Genomic DNA, 18,664 nt, shown 5'->3' on the forward strand with positions numbered 1-18,664 from the left:
GTGTTTGCTCTCCACCTGGCTAGTGACTGTGGCATTCAAGTGTTTACTAAGCAATACTCTTCAAAGTTTGCAAATATGCTGTTCCCCGGGGAAATTCCATCCAAGTCACTCAGCACTCACAGAAGAGACCATTCCAAGGATTCTTGCTGACACGGGAATTCTTTTCTTTGCAATCCAGAACCATAGGCACCTCCACCTCAGCTGGTGTTTTCTGTAGGCGCAAAGGAAACCAACCTGATCTGTTCCAGCAGAAAAGGGAGGTAGGACCCGCTCAGCCCGCCCAGTGCAGAGGGCACTACAAATGCCTCGGTGTGAGCAGCCAGCACAGAGCTCTGCGCTCCAGAGGGCATTTCCGCAGGGAGCAATGGGTGAGTAGAGGGCTGGGAAGTGGGCGCTCCTTGCCAGCAACGGGGAGAGCAAAGGTAGGGCAGCTGAGCGAGAGGGAGAGGCTCCATGCTCTGGTTCTTGCACGCTGATGGGGAGCAGGGGCACCGGTGCCCTTTAGGGGCACTTGCCACCTCGGAGCGCCAGCTGCTCATGGCCTGTCTTCTGGCTCAGCCCAGCCAGGCCCCTGCTCCAGGGACCAGCAGTGAAACGTGGCTCAGGCAGCTGTTGGCTGCTTTGCTCTGCCCCAAACTACGCCCTGTTTGACTTGTCCACCTCCGATGCAGGGGGAAAGGGCAGGTTGTGAGCCCTTGGGCAAGCTTTGCAGCTTGCAGGGAGCAGCCTGATGCTGCCCAGCATGCTCGCTGCCCTCCTGCACCTCACAGGCTCCTGTTAGCTGCGGTGCTGGAGCCATGGGAGGGACGGTCACATTTCTTCTTTGCTTCTTCTCCCTTTCTAGCAGCTCCGTGTCTTCTGCTCCTTGCTTCCCTGCTCATCTTGGCTTCACCGGGCCATTCTGTGCACACGCAAAGCCTAAACACCTTCACGAAATCTTCCTCCAACACTTCATCGAGTGTTCTGAAGAGAACCAGTAGGTAACCTCCTGTGGGCATCCGGCATTGTGTGCATGTGTTCAGCCAGCTCTGGGTAGGGCAGGACCGTGCACTGTCCCTCGCCCTGGCCGTGCTCCAGGATGGAGGATGGGGAAGGTGTGCCTAGCTCAGGCTGCAGGGCTCTGTGTGTGTGTGTGTGTGCATGTTTGTGTACTGTGCAGGCTGGTAAGGGTGGCTTTGTGCTTGAAGGGATTGTTTTTCCCCATTCCCTGAGTCACAGGCAGGGGCTAGGTCCTCTTCACCTTCCTCCCAGCATGGCCCTGCTGTAGTGGCACAGCCCCTTTTTCAGGAGACCCAGGGGAGCCCACTGGTGCCCATATTCAGTCTCTTGGACTGATATCTACATAGCTCAGTCAGCCTGGGCTTTTCAATGGGGCTGACTCATGTTGGTCTTCCATATGGAAAAGGATCAGAGGGTTGAGGCCAACCCATTGTCACCTCCAGACCTCTCTGGGCTGGGAGAGCTGGTTATCCCCCATGTGCCCTGGCCAGATGAATCTCCCTCCTGCCAAGGGTCTTGCCCTGATGCCCAGGCTTTTGTTCTATCCCTCTCTGTGCTGCCCCAGCTTGGCCCAGGGACTGCAGCGAGGTTCCAGCTGGCAGCCCCAGTGGTGTCTACATCATCCAGCCCACGGGCCTGCACCCCATCATGGTGTACTGCGAGATGAGCGGGGCAGACGGGGGCTGGACCGTCATCCAGAGGAACCGGCGGGACACGGATATCACCTGGGCCGAGTCCTGGAGCACCTACAAGCACGGCTTTGGGAACGTGCACACCGAGTTCTGGCTGGGCACCGAGTACATCCACCAGATCACCCGGCAGAAGATCTACCAGGTCAGGTTTGTCATCTGGGATGCTGCAAACAACATGAGGTTCGCAGACTACAACCTGTTCAGCCTGGATGATGAGTCCCAGGGCTACCGGCTCAGGCTGGGAGTGCACTCGGGGACAGCAGAGGATGCCATGGATTCAGACAATCCCAGGAAAGTGCACAACAATATGAAGTTCTCCACAAAGGATCGGGATCAGGACACGTACAGAGGGAACTGTGCCTCACGCTATGGGGGTGGGTGGTGGTACTCAGCATGTTACTCTGTGCAGCTCAACGTCAAGGGGGGCCTGACGTGGGGCAAGCTGTGCAAGGGGAACTGCAGAGCCTCGGCCATCCTCATCAAACCAACTCCACACCCCTAGAACTCCTGCCCCCTTCTGTCCACATGCAGCACATGGCCAGGCCAGTGCCCTGCTGGGGCCCATTCCATGATGAGGCCTTGGGGGTGAATAGGGTTGTTCCTCTGTATCAAGAACTGCTTTGTTTTCCTCCTGTCCTGAAAAGTAGCAAAGCTCCTTGCTCTGTCTCTGGCCATTCACCTGTGGTGGGTTTTGGGGAGAATAGTATTAGAGCTCATCTTTATAAACGCTGCAGTATCCAAGCATGTTCCTTCTGGGGAGAACTCTGTGCTCTTAAACCTAAAACCCTCCTGATCAGCATGGTCTTATGCTCTTTTTGATTTGTGGGTACAGATGTTTTCAGCAGAAAAATATCCACCATCACCAGCTAACCTGACCTAAGCAATACTGACCCCAGGGCAGGCCATGTCCACAACACATCACTGCTGGAGTCCCTGTTCATCCTGCACAATAAAATCACTTTCAGACCTGCACAGTGTCCTTCATTTATTTGGGAACCCTTTGCAACTGCTGCCCATTTCCTGCCAGAAACACACCTGAGGCTTCTGGTGCAGTAAGAAAAAGTTTTCAAAGGAAATTTTTTTCAGACAACTCAAGTGAGGAATTAGAGACAAAACTTTCACTTAAAGAAGAGGGTTGCATTCCAAAGAGGCGATCTCCCAGAAAGGGAATGTAGCAGCACACAGCCAACAGCAAGCAGAGGGCATGAGAGAAGCATCAGGTCAGTTGCACCCTGCCAGCCATGGCCTGGAAAGCTAGACCAATGTCTTCCTGCCTCATTAACCCTGTGAATGCTGGGAGGGAACTGGAGAGTGGAAAGGACGAGCAGTACTGCAAGGCCACACAGCACCATGTGTCTGGTCTGTCTGGGCCGGTGGGAGAGCTGAGACAGCCTGACAGGGCAGGGATCCCAGAATTTCAAGATTCTGGATCAGCCTTGGGTCTGTACGAAAGTGCTCTGTTGTGGTGATAACCTTGTGCACTGGACAGCTGAGCAGTGCACCCGGTACCTGTGGTGTGGTCTCCGATGCTGAGCAGAGGGAGGATGTTTGACTGTTGCACTGTGGTCGAGCAGTGCTGAACAGAGCAGATGTCTCACTGGCTGCACTCATAGATTCACAGAATATTCTGAGTTGGAAGGGACCCACAAGGATCATTGGGTGCAACTATTCTCTTTCCAACAGACACCCAGGAATGCAGCTCAGCATCACTCAGGGCTGCCTGCTGGGTGGAATGTTGTTTACCAGGAGCCCCAGGCCTTTGTCCAGCCTCCCCCCTTCCGTTAGGTTGTGCATCCAGGCTGGAGTGCCAATGCCTTTTTAAGCCAGCAGACATATCTCTTAGTCCAGAAGTGCTACTCTCAGCTCAGCTCCAGCTGGGAAGCCGTTCTCAGCCAGCAGCACCCTCGTATCTCCATCTTCTCTTGAATCAGTGCTGCCCACCTGCAGGTGCCTCCAAGGCTGCCAAAGAGTGCTCCTTGGGAACTCAACAGCTCCTCAGGAACAATGCACTGCCATAGCTCTGCAGGGTGGCCTGGGACCTTGGTCACAGACCTTGGCTCCAGAGTCCCATGTTATTTGCATTCCAAGCCACAAACCTTCCTTTAGCTCCTTCCTTGAGCTCAGCTGTCCTGGTAGGAGAGGAGCTGTGGGTTCTTTCAAGCCCCAAGTTCAAACTTCCCTGCATCACAAGGGAACTTCATAGACACATTCCCTGTCTGCAGCAGGCAATGATGGGACTGACTGACCCACATCACTCACACCCTCAGGGAGTCCACTGCCCTCTCCACACTCCAGGTTGTGGTGGTTTCTTCTCTTTCCCAGGACAGAGCAACCACCCAGCCATGAACAGGAGCAAACTGTGAGTGAGGGTTGTGCATGGTCAGGGCTTTGCTGGCCCTGTTGGCTAATTGTAGCCTTACAGCCACAGTCCAGTGTGCAGTGGCTGGAACAGGCCATTGAAAGGAATATTGCCTAACACACTTACTTTGCCCCAAGTCTGCCACCCTGAGGAGTGGACAGAGTGATCCCCCCACACCTGTGTGCAGGCAGACACGAGGCAGCACAGTCTGGCTCCAGGGTTTATTGCAGCTGATTCCTCCCACCATGGATAGCAGAGCTGTGGGGTGTGTGGGGCTCAGGGAAGGAGCAGGGCCTGGGCAAAGCAGGGTTCACCGAGTGCAGGGGAAGGGAGCTGGCACCATGTCCCCCTCCCCAGGATGGGAGCGGGTGCACCCACCCCAAACCAATGCCTATGCCCCAGTGCCAGCCAGCATCATGGCACTGGACAAAGCTGCCCGTGTGCCCAGCGCTCCGGGTGATGGCTCCTGAGCCCCAGAGCTGCTGTGTTTTGGCTGGTGAGGGAACAGGAGCTGTGGGCAGAGCAGGATGTGCACTGGGACTGGCATGGGAATGGGGCACTGAGCTGGGGATGGTGGCACCCCCACACTCCCGGGGAGCCGGGCATGGTCAACACACATCTGTGGGTTTGACCAGGATGAGGGAGGATGCACAGTCACCGTTATCACAGAATCCTGGCCAAACAATGTAGTTTTTGGCATTGAGCAGGACATTCTGGCACCTGTTGTACCACCACCCCCCGTAGCTCTTGGCGCAGTTCCCGCTGTACTGGTCCTGGTCCTTGTCGACTGTGCTGAACTTCATGTTGTCATGAATGCCCCCCTTCTTGGGGTGGTAGAGGGTCAGGTAGTCATCCCCATCTCCAGAATGCCGGCCTAGCCTCAGCGGGTAGCCGCTGGCCTCGCTCTCCACTCTGAAGATGTCGTACTCGGCGTAGTGGGTGACGTTGGCCTTGTCGCGCACCACGAAGCGCACCTTGTAGGTGCCCTGCTGCGTCAGCAGGTGCAGGTACTCGGTGCCCAGCCAGTAATCGCTGTGCACATTCCCAAAGCCGTACTTGTAGGTGGTCCAGGATTGCTTCCATGTGAGCTCGGTGTCATGCGAGTTTCTCTGGACCACGGTCCAGCCCTTGCCCTCGGTGTCCATGTCGCACCAGACCACGCGCGGCGGCGACCGGGCCGGCTGGATGACGTACACGCCGCTGGGGCTGCCCCTGCGGAGGTGGCTGCAGTCCGGGGGGAACCCTGAGGCTGCAGCAGCAAACACGGGGTGGGGGAGAGAGAAGGTCCGTGAGTCTATCAGGATAACAAGGAGCTTCTGAAGATCGGTGAGGACTCAGGACAAAAAGGAGTGGTTCTGTCTGTGGCTTTTCCACTGGCTCATCCTCAGGGAACCTGAAGGTTCTGTAAGAACCTTCTGTAAGAACCTTCAGCCTCTGTAAGAGCTCTGAATCACAGACTCACAGAATCACAGGGTTGGAAGAGACCTTCAAGATCATCGTGTCCAACCTGTTCCCTGACACCTCAACTAAACCCTGGCACCCAGTGCCACATCCAGGCTTTGTTTAAACACATCCAGGGATGGTGATTCCACCACCTCCCCGGGCAGACCATTCCAGTATTTATCACTCTGGAACCTATTTCTCCTGATTTGCTGTTTCATTTGGAGCCTCTTGCCAAGGAAAGAAGGGTGAAAAAATCTCCAGGATTGCCAATTGTGTCCTCAAAGTATGTCTGGCCCGTGTACTCTTGATATATTGAGCTGCAGCTCTTGCAGGGACCAGAAGCATCAAAATGCTCCACTGGATGGGGACATGTAATGAAAATTTATGTTTTCCCTGGGGCTCATGGCATTGGATAAGAAGGCTTAGTTCTGCATTGGTCTTACAGAGGTCTCTCCCCCCACCTTGTTATAATTCATCTAGCCGAACTAATTTGCCATCTAATTTGTTTTTCTTGGTTTGTGTCTAATGGGAGACAATTTGCTGTGGGTAATTCCAATTCAGCCCATGAAACTCTGGGGTCTTGCAGGTATTGTAATCCTCTCTTAACAGGAAGAAGAGGATGTTTCTAATCCAACAAGAGCTAAACAAATAGCTAGGAGGATCTCTCCTAGAACTGAGCCTCACAAACATGGCACAGCAATCCTTCCAAGCTGTGGTGTTCTGGCAAAAACCTGTTGGTTTCAGCAGGGACCCACCAAGGGGGTGAAGGTGACGTGGCAGGAGCCAGGCTGTAAGAGCCATGGCCCAGGGGGTGTGTGTGTGGGGAGTTCCTGTGCTGTGCATCCCTTTGGGTGTTTGCTCACCTTCCCTGGCACAGAGCAGCCCTGAGTGTCCTGCTGTGCCCTCTGTGCCCCTTGGTGCCCCCCATCCCCTGCTACTCACCGCTCCGGGGGCTGGCAGTGGGCACGGCTGGGCCGGCGCTGGCACAGAGCAGAAGCATTGCCACCACGGTGGGCAGGAGGACAAGGTCCCTCTGGAGCCAGGGTGTCCCAGCCTGGAGCCCTGGGGAGGAAAGTGCCCATCACCATGGCTCCTGCTGCACTGCTCCCGAGCAGACAGGAGGAAATAACCTGGCCCACACAGGGCTGCCAAACCCTGTGTGCTACCAACAGCACCCCCCTACTCCCTGCACTCTCTCAGCTCCTGGGGAGATGCCACCATGCCTGGGGCAGGATCCCTGAGCAGCCACACATGCCACATGCATTGGTCAAGCAGGGAAAGGACCAAGGTGAAGCTCAGGTCTCCACACTAACCTCCCTTGACAGGATGTTGGAACACATGGCACAGGTAGCCTGGGGCAGGCACAGGCTGGCACCAAGCTTGTGTGTTGTTTGGTGCTTTGCTCTGGCAGCCCTCCTGCTCCCAGGGAAACTCACAGCTGCTGTCCCGCTCATCATTCTCTGTGCCTGTGCATACTCACCCCGTGAGGTGTCATTTGAGCCCAGCACCGCACTGGAGTGAGGTGTACCTGAGCAGGAAACTCACCCATCACGACACACCCAGCACAGCTGCGCAGAGCAGGAACCCAGTGGAGCACCCTCCCACGCAGAGCTGTCCCCCTGGCTTTATAGGCACTGCACACCCCCACGTGTGCTCACACTCATCATTTCTAGAGGCACAAGGAGGCACTTGCAGATTGTGACTCGGGCAGTTCCCAGATCCCATGACGGCACAACTGATGGGAGGGACACATGTGCCTCCACCAGAGAGTACAGAATAACCCCCTCCATGCTGAGGAGTTTCAGTTATTGACTGTCCCTACATAAACACTACATGTGAATTGCACACTTGGAGCAAAATCCAGAGAGCTGTGATCAAAGTGAAGTGGAGAGACCCAGCTTTTTAAGGATATAGGGAAACTAGCAGAGGAGGAGAGGTCTGTGTGACCAGTCCCATGCACGACCTTGGAAAGTTGAGGACAGGTCCTCAAGAGAGGTCCCCCCTCACCAACTCTCCATGGCAGGTTTTAGGATCAGTCATGGGGCTGGAGCCAGTGTCCTGCAGCCAGAGCACCCCAGTCTGCATGCTCTGAGCCAGGGCTCCAGTTAACCAACAGGGGCCTGTGGGTCCCTTTGCACTCTCCTTCCCAACCTCCATCTTTATCCTGGTTAGTCCCTACAGATCCACCTTCAGTCCCAGAAATGCTGACCAGGAGTTTCTCTGTCTTCTGGATCAAAATGCTCTCTGGACAAATGCTTTGGGAGGGCTCTTCTTCCTGCCAGAGGGTCCAGGAAGCTCCATAACCTTTTCAAGTCAAATTTAAGAAGATAAAGATGTGGCCCTTCTACCTTCTTCTCCTGTGTTGGTTTCTGATCAACTTTTTTTTCATGGCACAGCTTGACACCTGCTCTTCACAGCAATCCAGGGTCAAGCTGAGGTTCCCACCAAACTTTCCATGCTGTGGGAATCAAGCGGTGCCACTTGCAGGCCTTGATGGACAGTGGCATCCAGACATCTCCAAGGTAATGGATCCCTGGTAAGGGATTCCTGGATTGACAGGATGAGAGAAAATAGCCTCAAGTTGCACCAGGGGAGTTTTAGATTAGATATTAGGAAAAATTTCTTCATGGAAAAGGTTGTCAAGGGAACAGGCTGCCCAGGGCAGTGGTAGAGTCACCATCCCTGGAAACATTCAAAAAACAAGTGGATGTGACACTTGAGGACGTGGTTTGTTGGTGAACACAGTGATGCTGGGTTGACAGTTGGACTTAGTGATCATAGAGATATTTTCCACCCAACTTAATGAATCCATGATTCTATGGTCAGGTTCCATCTGAACTCTTCAATGTCACCTCTGCTACCTTGGTGAGAGGTGGGGAGCCAAGGAGGAGAGGAGAAGGAGCTGAGCTGAGGAGGTGTCTGTCCTGCCAGGTCCAAGCATGGTGGAAAGGGCTGAGTGTGGGCTCCATGTGAGACAAACACGGTTAGACCCAGGATCCTTGATGAAGGGACACAGGGCAAAGGGCAGGGCTGGAAATATGCTACAGCAGAGATGTGAGCAGTCCATCCAGGAAATAAACCATCCACAGAGTAAGTCTGAGATCCATCCAGAAAAAGAGGACAGAGAAAGGACCGGAGTCCCCCCTTGTGCTCCCAGTGTGGCTCAGATAAGGACTGGAGCTCTGGGGCTGAGTTTAAACTGAGTTTAAGCCTCACGGGCCCAGGGAAAGGTCCTGGGTGGGAGAGGCCACCAGCCTCGAGGGCCTGAAAGGGCAAATCCCCCCAGCTGGGCTGGCTATGGGGGCCCAGCACTAAGATGTGAGGGCTGGAGAGGGGGTCTGCAGAGAACTGGAGACACAGGGTATCCGAGATCAGGAGGATCTCTGGGTGCCTCTGGTATGGCCTCGGTGCCAAAACAGTGAAACTTGAATGGGCTGTTTAGGGTCACAGCTGGGTCAGTTGTGAATGTCAGGGAATGGAGGTCACATAACTTCTCTTCCTTTTTATTTTTTTATGTCTTTGAACACACTCAGGCTGATTTTTTAAAACCTAATTTCCCTTCCTTCCCCTTGTGTCAGTTGGCTCTCATGATTCCCTGTGCACCTCCAAGGAGAGCCACAGAATCACAGGGTAGTGGAACAATTTAGGTTGGGAGGCACTTCTGGAGGCCATCTGGTCCAAGCCATGCTCAAGCAAGTCCTTGTCCAGTCACGTCTTGAACACCTCTAAGAAGAGAAATCCCACAGCCTCTCTCTGGGCACCCAGTATTTGACCAAGGTCATGTTAAAGCAAAGCTCTATTTCTAACTTGAATTTCCATGTTCCAACTTAGATCCATTGCTTCTCATCCCACCATCATGGACCTCCTTGAAAAATCTGGCTCCATGTTCTTTGTGTGCTCCCGTAAGATGGTTGCTGTCAGCAATGGGACCCGTTCTGTGCCTGCTCCTCTCCAGGTGGAGCAAGCCCACTTCTCTCCAATTCTCCTGACATGTCCTGAGCTCCAGGGCTCCAACCAGCCTGGTGGCCTCCAGTGGCCTCCAGACTTGCTCCAGTCTGTTTCTTGCAATGAGGGGTCCGAAGCAGGACACAGTGCCACGAGGAGCCTGACTCCACCTTCTCCACCCTTCCACAAGGTAGCTCTAGGCAGCCACGAGATCCCATCTCAGCCCTCTCTTCTCCAGGCTGGACAAACCCATCTTTCTCAGCATCTCCACATGTGCTGTGCACTCCTGCCCCAGCTCTCCTGGTGCTCTTAGCTGGATCCTTCTGGAGCTGGAGCTGCTGCTCTGCACAGGGACCCCCACACAGCCCCCCAGCCCTGCAGCTGCTGTCTCACCTGTGGAGGTGAATAATCCCTTCCCTCGCCCTCCTGGCTGCATTTTTCCAGATGCAGCCTGGAATGCAGCAACAAACAGAACTGTGGCTGTTCCAGAACCAAACATTGACCAAGGGCAGGTTGAACAGGGCTTGGAGCAACATGGTCTAGTGGAAGGTGTTCCTGCCCATGGCAGGGGGATGGAACAAGATGGTCTTTGAAGAAAGATCCACCACAAACCCTTCCAGGATTCTGTGTTTCTATGAAATACACTGGACAGGAGCTGGGGCCCAGGATAGAGCTGGGTGTTTGGAGAAATCCTCTCGGTGACTTTTCCCCTGCCTGCTTTGCTCATCCTGATCTTCACATGGGCTGCAGCCTCCTGTAAAAGCACCTGGAAGCTGCTGGAAAGCCCTGCTGAGGGTCACTGCCTGTCCTTGCACAGGTACAGGAGTGTCCATGCCCAGGTGAGCCCACTGCAAGGACACAGTCTGTGACAGAGACCCCTGCCTGTCCAGCCCAGGGTGGCTGCTGGGCTGCAGGAGCCCTCCTAACTCAGAACACTGCAGGCACCCATCCCAGGGAAAAGGAAAGTCTGGCATTTTCTGTAGACATCCGTGGTGTAAGTGCTCCTAGAGCAGAGAGGGGCTTGAAGTGCGACCATTTTACATCAGTGGCACTTCATGATGCCCAGAACTGCCTTGTGATTGCTGCAAGGGCCACCGTGGTGCCAGGGCACCCACAGTGCGTGTTGCACAAGGGGCAGCGTGGCACTGGCAGGGCAGGGCTGTCAGGAGGCACTGGAGTGGCACTTTCTGAAGTTCAGGGCTCAGTTTCCCAGGAACACTGGAGTGCCTCTTCCCTGAAGGGTCTGTGGGGCTCCCAGGGGCTGTTGAGCTCAATGTCAACTCTGAAGAGAGTGATTTACACCTGATGTTTGATTTCCATCCACGAGGTGAAAGTCACCTGGGTGTTTACTTACCAGTTGAGCTCTGTGGAGATGCCCCAAGAACGTCATTCCCTGGGGAAACACTGCACACTGAATTGTGATTATTTTAAGGCATTTGCTTATGGGCAGCAAATTATTTGCTTTGCCTCTGGAGGAAGCTCTTCACCTGTGGGACTTCATTGTCTGAGGACTGATCACTTGATGGTGGAGAGCAAATAAGCCCCAAGCCACTGGTCCTGCTGCCAACCAGAGGACAAGTGCTGAGGTTTGGGTCTCATGCCTCCACCCCCTCACCTGCTCAAGCCTATAACTTTCAGGCTGGACAGCCCTCCAGCCAGGCCAAAACCACCCAGCTTTGTGCTCCACAGGGTCCCCACAGAGACGGCATGGGTGAGTGTAGGGTTGGATGGATGGATGGGATGGGATGGGATGGGATGGGATGGGATGGGATGGGATGGGATGGGATGGGATGGGATGGGATGGGATGGGATGGGATGGGATGGGATGGGATGGGATGGGATGGGATGGGATGGGATGGGATGGGATGGCACTTCTTTGTGTGGCTGCAGCTCACAGGGCATCCCAGCACTTTGCTGCAGGGTCTGTCCTCCCCACACCCTGGATATCCTGGTGCTGAGTCCTTGTCTGTGCCTGCTCCCTGGGCTGGGAGAGGGGCATGAGCCTGCATGCTCTGCTATATCCAGGTTGTGCCAGTGCAGCCCTGGAGCACCACACAGACCATTTTACAAGTTTCTCATTTACCATTCTTTGCAATTTTCAGTTCTCCAAAGAAAGCGTAAATACTCTAGAGTAGAAAAGGGATTTTTTAGATTTTCCTGCTGAATGTGTGATATTGAACAGGTATCCAGATCTGGAGGTCAGATGCTCAAAAGCACATTGCTGTCCCCAGCAGAGCACCCACAAGAGGCTGATCCTCCTTTGCATCTCCTTCCTATGCAGACTTTTCATGACCAGTCCCAGGGGAAGGGCCAGCAGTGGGGGGAGCATTTCTTCTCTGGGGGCCTCGAGGAAAAATGTCTTTAAACATGTCTCTAAACACAAGTATATCAACACAGCAAATGTTATGTGGGAACTGAGAGGTGAATCAGTTGGACTGAAGTGTGTTTAAAAGATTTGCTGAAAAACTGTAACCAGCCTGATAAGACTGGGACATCTCTGAGCATTCCCAGGAAGGGGTGCTTGTCTCTAGGGTGGCTGCAATTCCACACGGTGGTTCCAGGCTGGCATCCATGATCATTTTCCTTCTCAGGCATCCCAGAGAATGGTGCCAAACCCAGGTACCCCTGGGAAATGCAATAGGTGTTGGCTCTGGTTTTGAACACTGAGGGGTTCACACTGGTAATCTGCCAGGTGAGCTGAGTGTGTCTTATCAGGAACAGAATTCCCCACGGGCAGGCAGCTCCACAGTGTTCCACTCTTTAGGAATCAGGACAAACTTTCTGTTATTTTACTTAGCTTGAATACTGCAAAAAGCGTGCTGGTTTTTCCTAGTGCTCTGAACCAGAGCAGACCAGACCAGCTGTCCACATACGGAAATCTTGAAGCAGCCACATAACCAACATAAGCACAGAAAGGGCATCTTTACCCCAGACCCACTCTCACTCCGGGAGGGCTGTGCTGCCTTTCTTTGTCATGCTGCTTGCACACACACAGCCCTGCCTGGGGCTTGTTCCCAGCCAGACCCCAGGGCCCTACTGCCCATAGCCCCAGGGCAGTCCCAGCTCAAACCACTGGTGAGGGCACAGCTCGAGTGCTGTGTCCAGCTCTGGGCCCTCAGTTTGGGAAGGATGATGAAGTTGAGACGCTCGAGCGCGTCCAGAGGAGGCAACGAGGCTGGAGAGGGGCTGGGAACACAAACCCTGTGAGGAACCACTGAGGGAGCTGGGGGTGCTCAGCCTGGAGAAAAGGAGACTCAGAGGTGACCTCATCACTCTACAACTCCCTGAAAGGTGCCTGTGCTCAGCTGGGGCTGGGCTCTTTCTCCAGGCAGCACTGACAGAACCAGAGCACACAGTCTCAGGCTGCACCAAGGGAAATACAGGTTGGATACTAGGAAAAGTTTTTTACAGAAAGGGTGATAAAGTTCTGGAATGGCTGCCCAGGGAGGTGGTGGAGTCACCATCCCTGGATGTGTTTAAACAAAGCCTGGATGTGGCACTGGGTGCCAGGGTTTAATTGAGGTGTTGGGGCTGGGTTGGACTCGATGATCTTGAAGGTCTCTTCCAGCCTGGTGATTCTGTGGATTCTGAATTCTGTGAATGTGTCATGGGAGCAGGATGGGAGCTGGGAAGAAAGGGGATTCCTCCCTCTGTGTTCACTCTGCTTGTTATGTCTAGACCCAAGTCTTGAGTTTTATAGGGATTTCTGATTATGGACATTTTGGGTTTGGACAAGGTTTTGGCACTTCTTTGGTCTCAAATGCCACTGCAGCAGGTGCCACCACTAATGACTCCTGCTAATGTGTACAGGACAGCTCATCTAAATGAACTCATCTGCATGGGGCTCATGGCTCTGAGGGAGCTCTACAGAGAGTTTTATTTTCCTATTTTACTCTGAATGTGGTTAGTGGCTTTCCAATAGAAGAGTTCTGATCTCTTTCTTCCAATCTGTTCCCATTTCAGCTACCCAGTGCCTTTGTCTCCTGCTTTTGACCTGCCTGCTGGCCCTGGCAGCATCTTTTCCTGATGTTGACATAAGAAACTTGTACCTCCTCAATGGCACGATGGATGACATTATGAATGCTCCCCCAGAGTCCTCCCAGCTCAGTAAGTATGGCCCTGCAACAGGGAGAGGCAAGCAAGGTCCTGATCAGTGAGATCCTACACAGCCTCCATCCTCACCAGCCTGCCCACACCTCAGTTACACCAAGGAAGGACTAAATACTGATCTGAGAGTGTCTGGAACAGGAGTAACCTTAGGGTCCCCCTCTGCTTGCTGCCTGTCTCATCCCCTGCATGGCATGAAGTTCTTCTTTCCATAAGGGACAGAAGAACAGCCCAAAGCTCAGAGCTCACAGGATGCCACAAGGAAGGACAAACTGGCAGCAAGACCAAGCACAGAGTCTTGTGGGCCATGTGCTTTTCCTTGGAGAAGAAGGGTTAAAGATGGTCCCAGTGTGTTTTGTGGACATGGAGAACAGCTTCCATCTCTGGAAATCATCAGTGGAGAACTGAATTCAAGGGAGACCTCAATACAAAGAGGAAATAGATTAAGTTAGTACAAAGAGTTTGGGCAGTGGCGCTGGCACAGGACAATCAGCCAGGTGATGGCACAGAGTAACCTACAGGTGCCAGGAGCAGTGAGGAGGCCTTGAAGAAATGCTCAGGGAAAACACAGGGGCTGTGGGTGGGATGTGGCACAGCAGAAAGAGCTGTCTCCCTTCCAAGGGAAGAGGAAGTGTGCTTGGCAGAGGAGCTCAAGGTCCAAGTGTTTGGTGCTGGCTTCAGATCACCTGTCAGGAAACTGCCAGCATAGGGAGCACTGTGACTGAGACAAGAACTCAGCAAGAACTGCAAGTCTGCACAGAGAAAGAATGTGTGCTCTGGGCTCCACAATGCTCTCAGGAACAGGGTGTGGTTTTGGAGTTGCCTTGTGCAGGGAGTTGGACTAGATGACCCTTGTGGTTTCCTTCCAACCTGGGATATTCCATGGTTTTGTGATCTCTCACCCATAGCACCGTAGTGTAGTGTGCTCTGAAAACATCAGCAGCATGCATGCATACCAAAAGAGAGCATTCCAAAGTCCTGACTTGGAGAGGAGTGCTTCCACAGGGATGGGGTATGAAGGCGGCAAGGAGCAGAGGCAGACTGCCTTACAACACAAACAGGACTGAACAGCTCCATGTGGCTGTAGTAAAAATAAATGCCATGGTAGGAATGTCCTCCAGACAATGTCACATGAGTGTTCCCACTCCACACAGGCTCAGGTTGTAAAGAAAGTCAAAGGGAGTCAAAAAGAGAGTCAATATCAAAATTGAGAAAGTCAGAAGCCTGGCAGGCAGAATGTGTGAGGAATGGGCTTGTGCAGAGTGCAAGAGGCTCGAGTTAAACGCTTCACAAGGGAGGAGGTGAGACAGTGCCAGCTGAGACTGAAAGCAGGGAGCGGGTATTTGAGGATGCCACGGCAGCAGCTGCAGGGTTAATTGTCTGTTTTAGAGAGGGGGACAGGAATGGCTTTTGTGATTCCAGAAGCCTGTGACTGATCCTTCTGTTTTACAGCCATCAGTGGATACAGAGATGTCCTTGCAAAAGAATTGCATTAACTCATTGTAAACCATCTTCTCTTCCAGCAACATCCTTCAAACTCTTTTGAGCAGAACCTCTCCCAGCTCCTGGCACCTGAGCAGTTTTCCTGTGTCTGCTCTCACATTTCTTCCCCCCCTCTTTAAGCCCCCTTCTTCCCAAGTCCCTAACTGCTGCTGCTGCACTCCAACACCCATCTTCCCAGTGTTGCCACCACCTCTAGGGGTTTTCCCCTACACAGTATGCCCAAATCCTTTCCATCAAAAAAGCATCAGCCTCACTCTAACACCATGTAAATTCCCCCAAATTACCAAGCTGCTGATATCTGAAATTGCTGAAAGCTGCGGGGGTGTCTTGTCCTTGGGCAGGTCCCGACAGGTCCCTTGGATGGGTGCCCACAGCCGACCTTCCGCCCAAGCCCGGATAGTATCAACGCCTCACCAGTAAATAACGAGCAGGGGGGCTTCTTTGCTTGCTAAGTCCGGAGGAGTTTATTTCAGGAAAGGAATAGAAGGGAGCAGGGGTACAACCCTCCCCGAAGGGCAGCAGAGGCAAAAAAGCCCCGACCTTGGGGGGGGGGTCCGGGTATATATTCGAGGGGGGTAAAGGCGGAGAGTGAGGAGGAGTTAAGGCGGGTTGACAGGGCACGGACCAACGGGAAGGAGGGTAGGGAGTGGTTCAGGGCAGGGGACTAATGGGGAACAGAGGACAACAGAACCTTCTAGAACGAAGGAGTGGGGAGCGGGTGAGTGGCACACTGATTGACAGGTGGGGGCTGCCTCATACACACGCCTCCTCCCAAGGCATCCCCGATGCCTCTCTCAGCCCACCTCCCACAGCTGAATTCCTCTGGAATTAAGACCAGTAACAGAAAAATATCATCTGGAGAAGACTGAGGTCTCCTAGTGGGCTTTTGACATGTCTACTCCCCACACTCACTCCTGTCTCCTGTGTTAATTTAGATGATGGTGATGGACACGTCCGACAGGCCAGGGACATCGCCCACCACCCACCAGTGAGCCATGGTGAGTCTCTGCATCTGCTGGGGGGTTCCACCATCACTGGGCTCACCAAGAGCTTTCAGACAACTCTCCCATGTCTTACACCTGCACTAGCTCCTGCCAGGAATATGTTGATTTTCTGATGGGCTGCAGAAGTGCCACAGCTCACAAGCTCAGGGGACTCTGCTGCCAGCTGTGTCCTGGGCTCAGTACTTGATGAGGTGCTTTTGCATGGGGAATTTTCCAGATAAAGGTCCAGACTGGAAAGCGATGCTTCATTACTGGGAAGTGGTGATTAGTCATTTTCCTATTTTCACTACACAGTTGATGAGAAGACTGGATGTGACAGAATTACTGAGCTGGCTGGGTCGACATTAGCCCATAAGGCCAAAGATTGGTCCCACCTGGGTGGGGGCAGCTGGTGACAGAAGCACTGGGAATAGAGCAAATTCCTTCCCAGCAGTGTGTAGGTACATTCAGCTGTTTGTTGTATGAGGTACAGATACTCTGGGGCATGGAAAGGCCATAATCAAATCCAACAAGTCAGGAAGTCTCCAAAGAGCTACTTGGGTAAGGCTAGAGAACAACAATGGCTTTGCCCTGGTGAGATCCCAAGGGCTGATTTAATTGTTAGAGATATGGATGTCACGGCCACCCTCTCTCTGGGGCAAAGCACTAAACCTCTGTGCTGTACCAGCAAGTGACTTTGTCCCCCAGATTTGCACTTGTCTGTGGTGATGCATCACCTGCACGACACAGGCAAATCACTGAGACTCAGCCCAGCCTGGATGGGGGTCCTTGGGTGACAGTGATCTCACCAGACATTTTCACAGAGTGTCCTTGGTCTCACCAGGCATTTTCACAGTGTGTTCCCATCAGTTTGAATCCTATCTTGGGAAGATGTGAAGCCCAGCTCTTGTGGTATCCACATACTCTTTGAACAGAGAGAGACATAATTCTCTCTGCCAGGATTTTTCCTGGGGAAGGCAGTGAGAAAGCTCAGAGAGAGAAGGGAATGAAAACAATTCTTATCTCTGCTTGCTGCTCCTGTTGTTTGGCACATGTGGGATGTGTTATGGAGATTGTTTACCAAAAGGGATTTGTTAATTGGACTTTGCTGATGGTTGTTTGGACTGATTGGCCAGTTGGATCAAAGCTGTGTCATGACTGTCTGAAAGAGTCACAGGTTTTTCTTTAGTGTAGTGTAGTATAGAGTATAGTAGTAATAGAGTATAATATAATATAGCTTAATAAAGCAATTGCTCAGCCTTCTGAATCACTGGAGTCAGAGCACATTACTCCCACGTGAAGGGCACCCTGATTTGATAAACTCTTACACTGATCATGGCAAGATTTTGGTTTACTCCTGTGAGCACATGGCAGGAATGCAGCCTAGGAATGTGCGCGCAAAAGGATTCAGACACTAAAGAAACACCCCACTTTTAGGGGGATTTAAAAACCAGCTTTTGTTTCCAGCCTCAGGGTGGCCCAAGGACTGCAGTGAGATCCCCCGTGGAAGCCACAGCGGCGTCTACATCATCCAGCCCAAAGGGCTGCACCACCTCGTGGTGTACTGCGAGATGAACGTGACCCACGGGGGCTGGACCGTCATCCAGAGGAACCAGAGGGACACCCCTGTCACCTGGGCCGAGGCCTGGAGCACCTACAAGTTTGGCTTCGGGAACGTGCGCACCGAGTACTGGCTGGGCACCGAGTACATCCACCAGATTGCCAAGCAGAAGGTCTACCAGGTCAGGTTTGTCATCCAGGACTCCGCAGACAACCTCAGCTTCGCAGACTACAACCTGTTCAGCGTGGAGGACGAGTCCCACGGCTACCGGCTCAGGCTGGGCTCCTACAATGGCACAGCTGGGGATGCCATGACCTCAGACAATCCCAACAACATGCACGACAACATGAAATTCTCTACAAAGGACCAGGATCAGGACACTTACAGTAAGAACTGTGCCTACAGCTATGAGGGCGGGTGGTGGTACTCATCGTGTTACTCCGTGAGGCTGAATTACAAGGGGGGCCTGACATGGGGCAACCTGTGCAAGGGGAACTGCAAATCCTCTCTTATCCTCATTAAACCAGCTTCATATTGTTAGTGCTTCTCCCTCCTCCTGTCCACAGTGGACATTCTGCAAAGGCTCTGCACGGCCAAAGAGTGTGAGCCTCTCTGGAGCAGAGCGAGGAGCACAAGGGTAGCAGGGCTTTAATGAAATGCCACTTTACAGTCCCCCTCTCCAATTGCAGACTCCCCTCTGCTCAGCCCCGTTCCCCTGTGCTTGCCAATGATTCCTTGTTATTATGTTCATAATCAAGAATTAAAAAACACTGCTGAAATTTGTGGATTCCACATGTACCTTCCCTGCAGGCGGAAGACACACAGTCCTGGAGTTACATCAGAGTTTCCTTGCTGTCTCCAGAACTCACAGAAAGCAATGCCCCAAATTTCCATATACTCTGAGCCTCTCTGCAGTGTTTGATAAGGCATCCAATAAACATGCTTGCTTGAGCTCATTCTTCAGTAATGACATCTGTTCTGTACCTCTGATCTTCCCCCCTGAGACCCAAGAAATCCCATGTCAGGACTGGAGTCTTGAGGCTTATCACAGAATCACAGCCTGGTTTGGGTT

General features: G+C 53.0%; 3 protein-coding genes across 4 annotated transcripts; 2 read left to right on the forward strand and 1 right to left on the reverse strand.

Moving 5' to 3' along the window:
* Positions 1-163: 163 nt before the first annotated feature.
* Positions 164-2,665, forward strand: LOC119709962 (fibrinogen-like protein 1-like protein). Of its 2 annotated transcripts, none has more exons than XM_038158391.1 (3): positions 164-368; positions 848-976; positions 1,565-2,665. In XM_038158391.1, exons 1-3 carry the CDS (start codon positions 302-304, stop codon positions 2,191-2,193), a joined length of 825 nt encoding a protein of 274 aa, XP_038014319.1. In that variant the 5' UTR covers positions 164-301; the 3' UTR covers positions 2,194-2,665. The 2 variants fall into 2 exon arrangements, with proteins under 2 accessions (XP_038014319.1, XP_038014318.1); XM_038158390.1 differs by having other exon boundaries at positions 165-368; positions 845-976.
* Positions 2,666-4,623: 1,958 nt separating this feature from the next.
* LOC119709963 (fibrinogen-like protein 1-like protein) lies at positions 4,624-7,194 on the reverse strand. The gene is made up of 3 exons (XM_038158392.1): positions 7,039-7,194; positions 6,436-6,555; positions 4,624-5,299 (listed from the first exon to the last, which is right to left on the reverse strand). Exons 1-3 carry the CDS (start codon positions 7,040-7,042, stop codon positions 4,659-4,661), a joined length of 765 nt encoding a protein of 254 aa, XP_038014320.1. The 5' UTR covers positions 7,043-7,194; the 3' UTR covers positions 4,624-4,658.
* A 3,765-nt stretch (positions 7,195-10,959) lies between these two features.
* On the forward strand, positions 10,960-18,550 carry LOC119709967 (fibrinogen-like protein 1-like protein). Its single transcript, XM_038158400.1, has 4 exons — positions 10,960-11,149; positions 13,402-13,545; positions 15,984-16,046; positions 17,499-18,550. The coding sequence occupies exons 1-4, from the start codon at positions 11,146-11,148 to the stop codon at positions 18,131-18,133; spliced, it is 846 nt and encodes a 281-aa protein (XP_038014328.1). The 5' UTR covers positions 10,960-11,145; the 3' UTR covers positions 18,134-18,550.
* Positions 18,551-18,664: the final 114 nt, after the last annotated feature.

The sequence above is a fragment of the Motacilla alba genome, chromosome 19 (assembly GCF_015832195.1).
Source record: "Motacilla alba alba isolate MOTALB_02 chromosome 19, Motacilla_alba_V1.0_pri, whole genome shotgun sequence".
Taxonomy (NCBI): domain Eukaryota; kingdom Metazoa; phylum Chordata; class Aves; order Passeriformes; family Motacillidae; genus Motacilla; species Motacilla alba.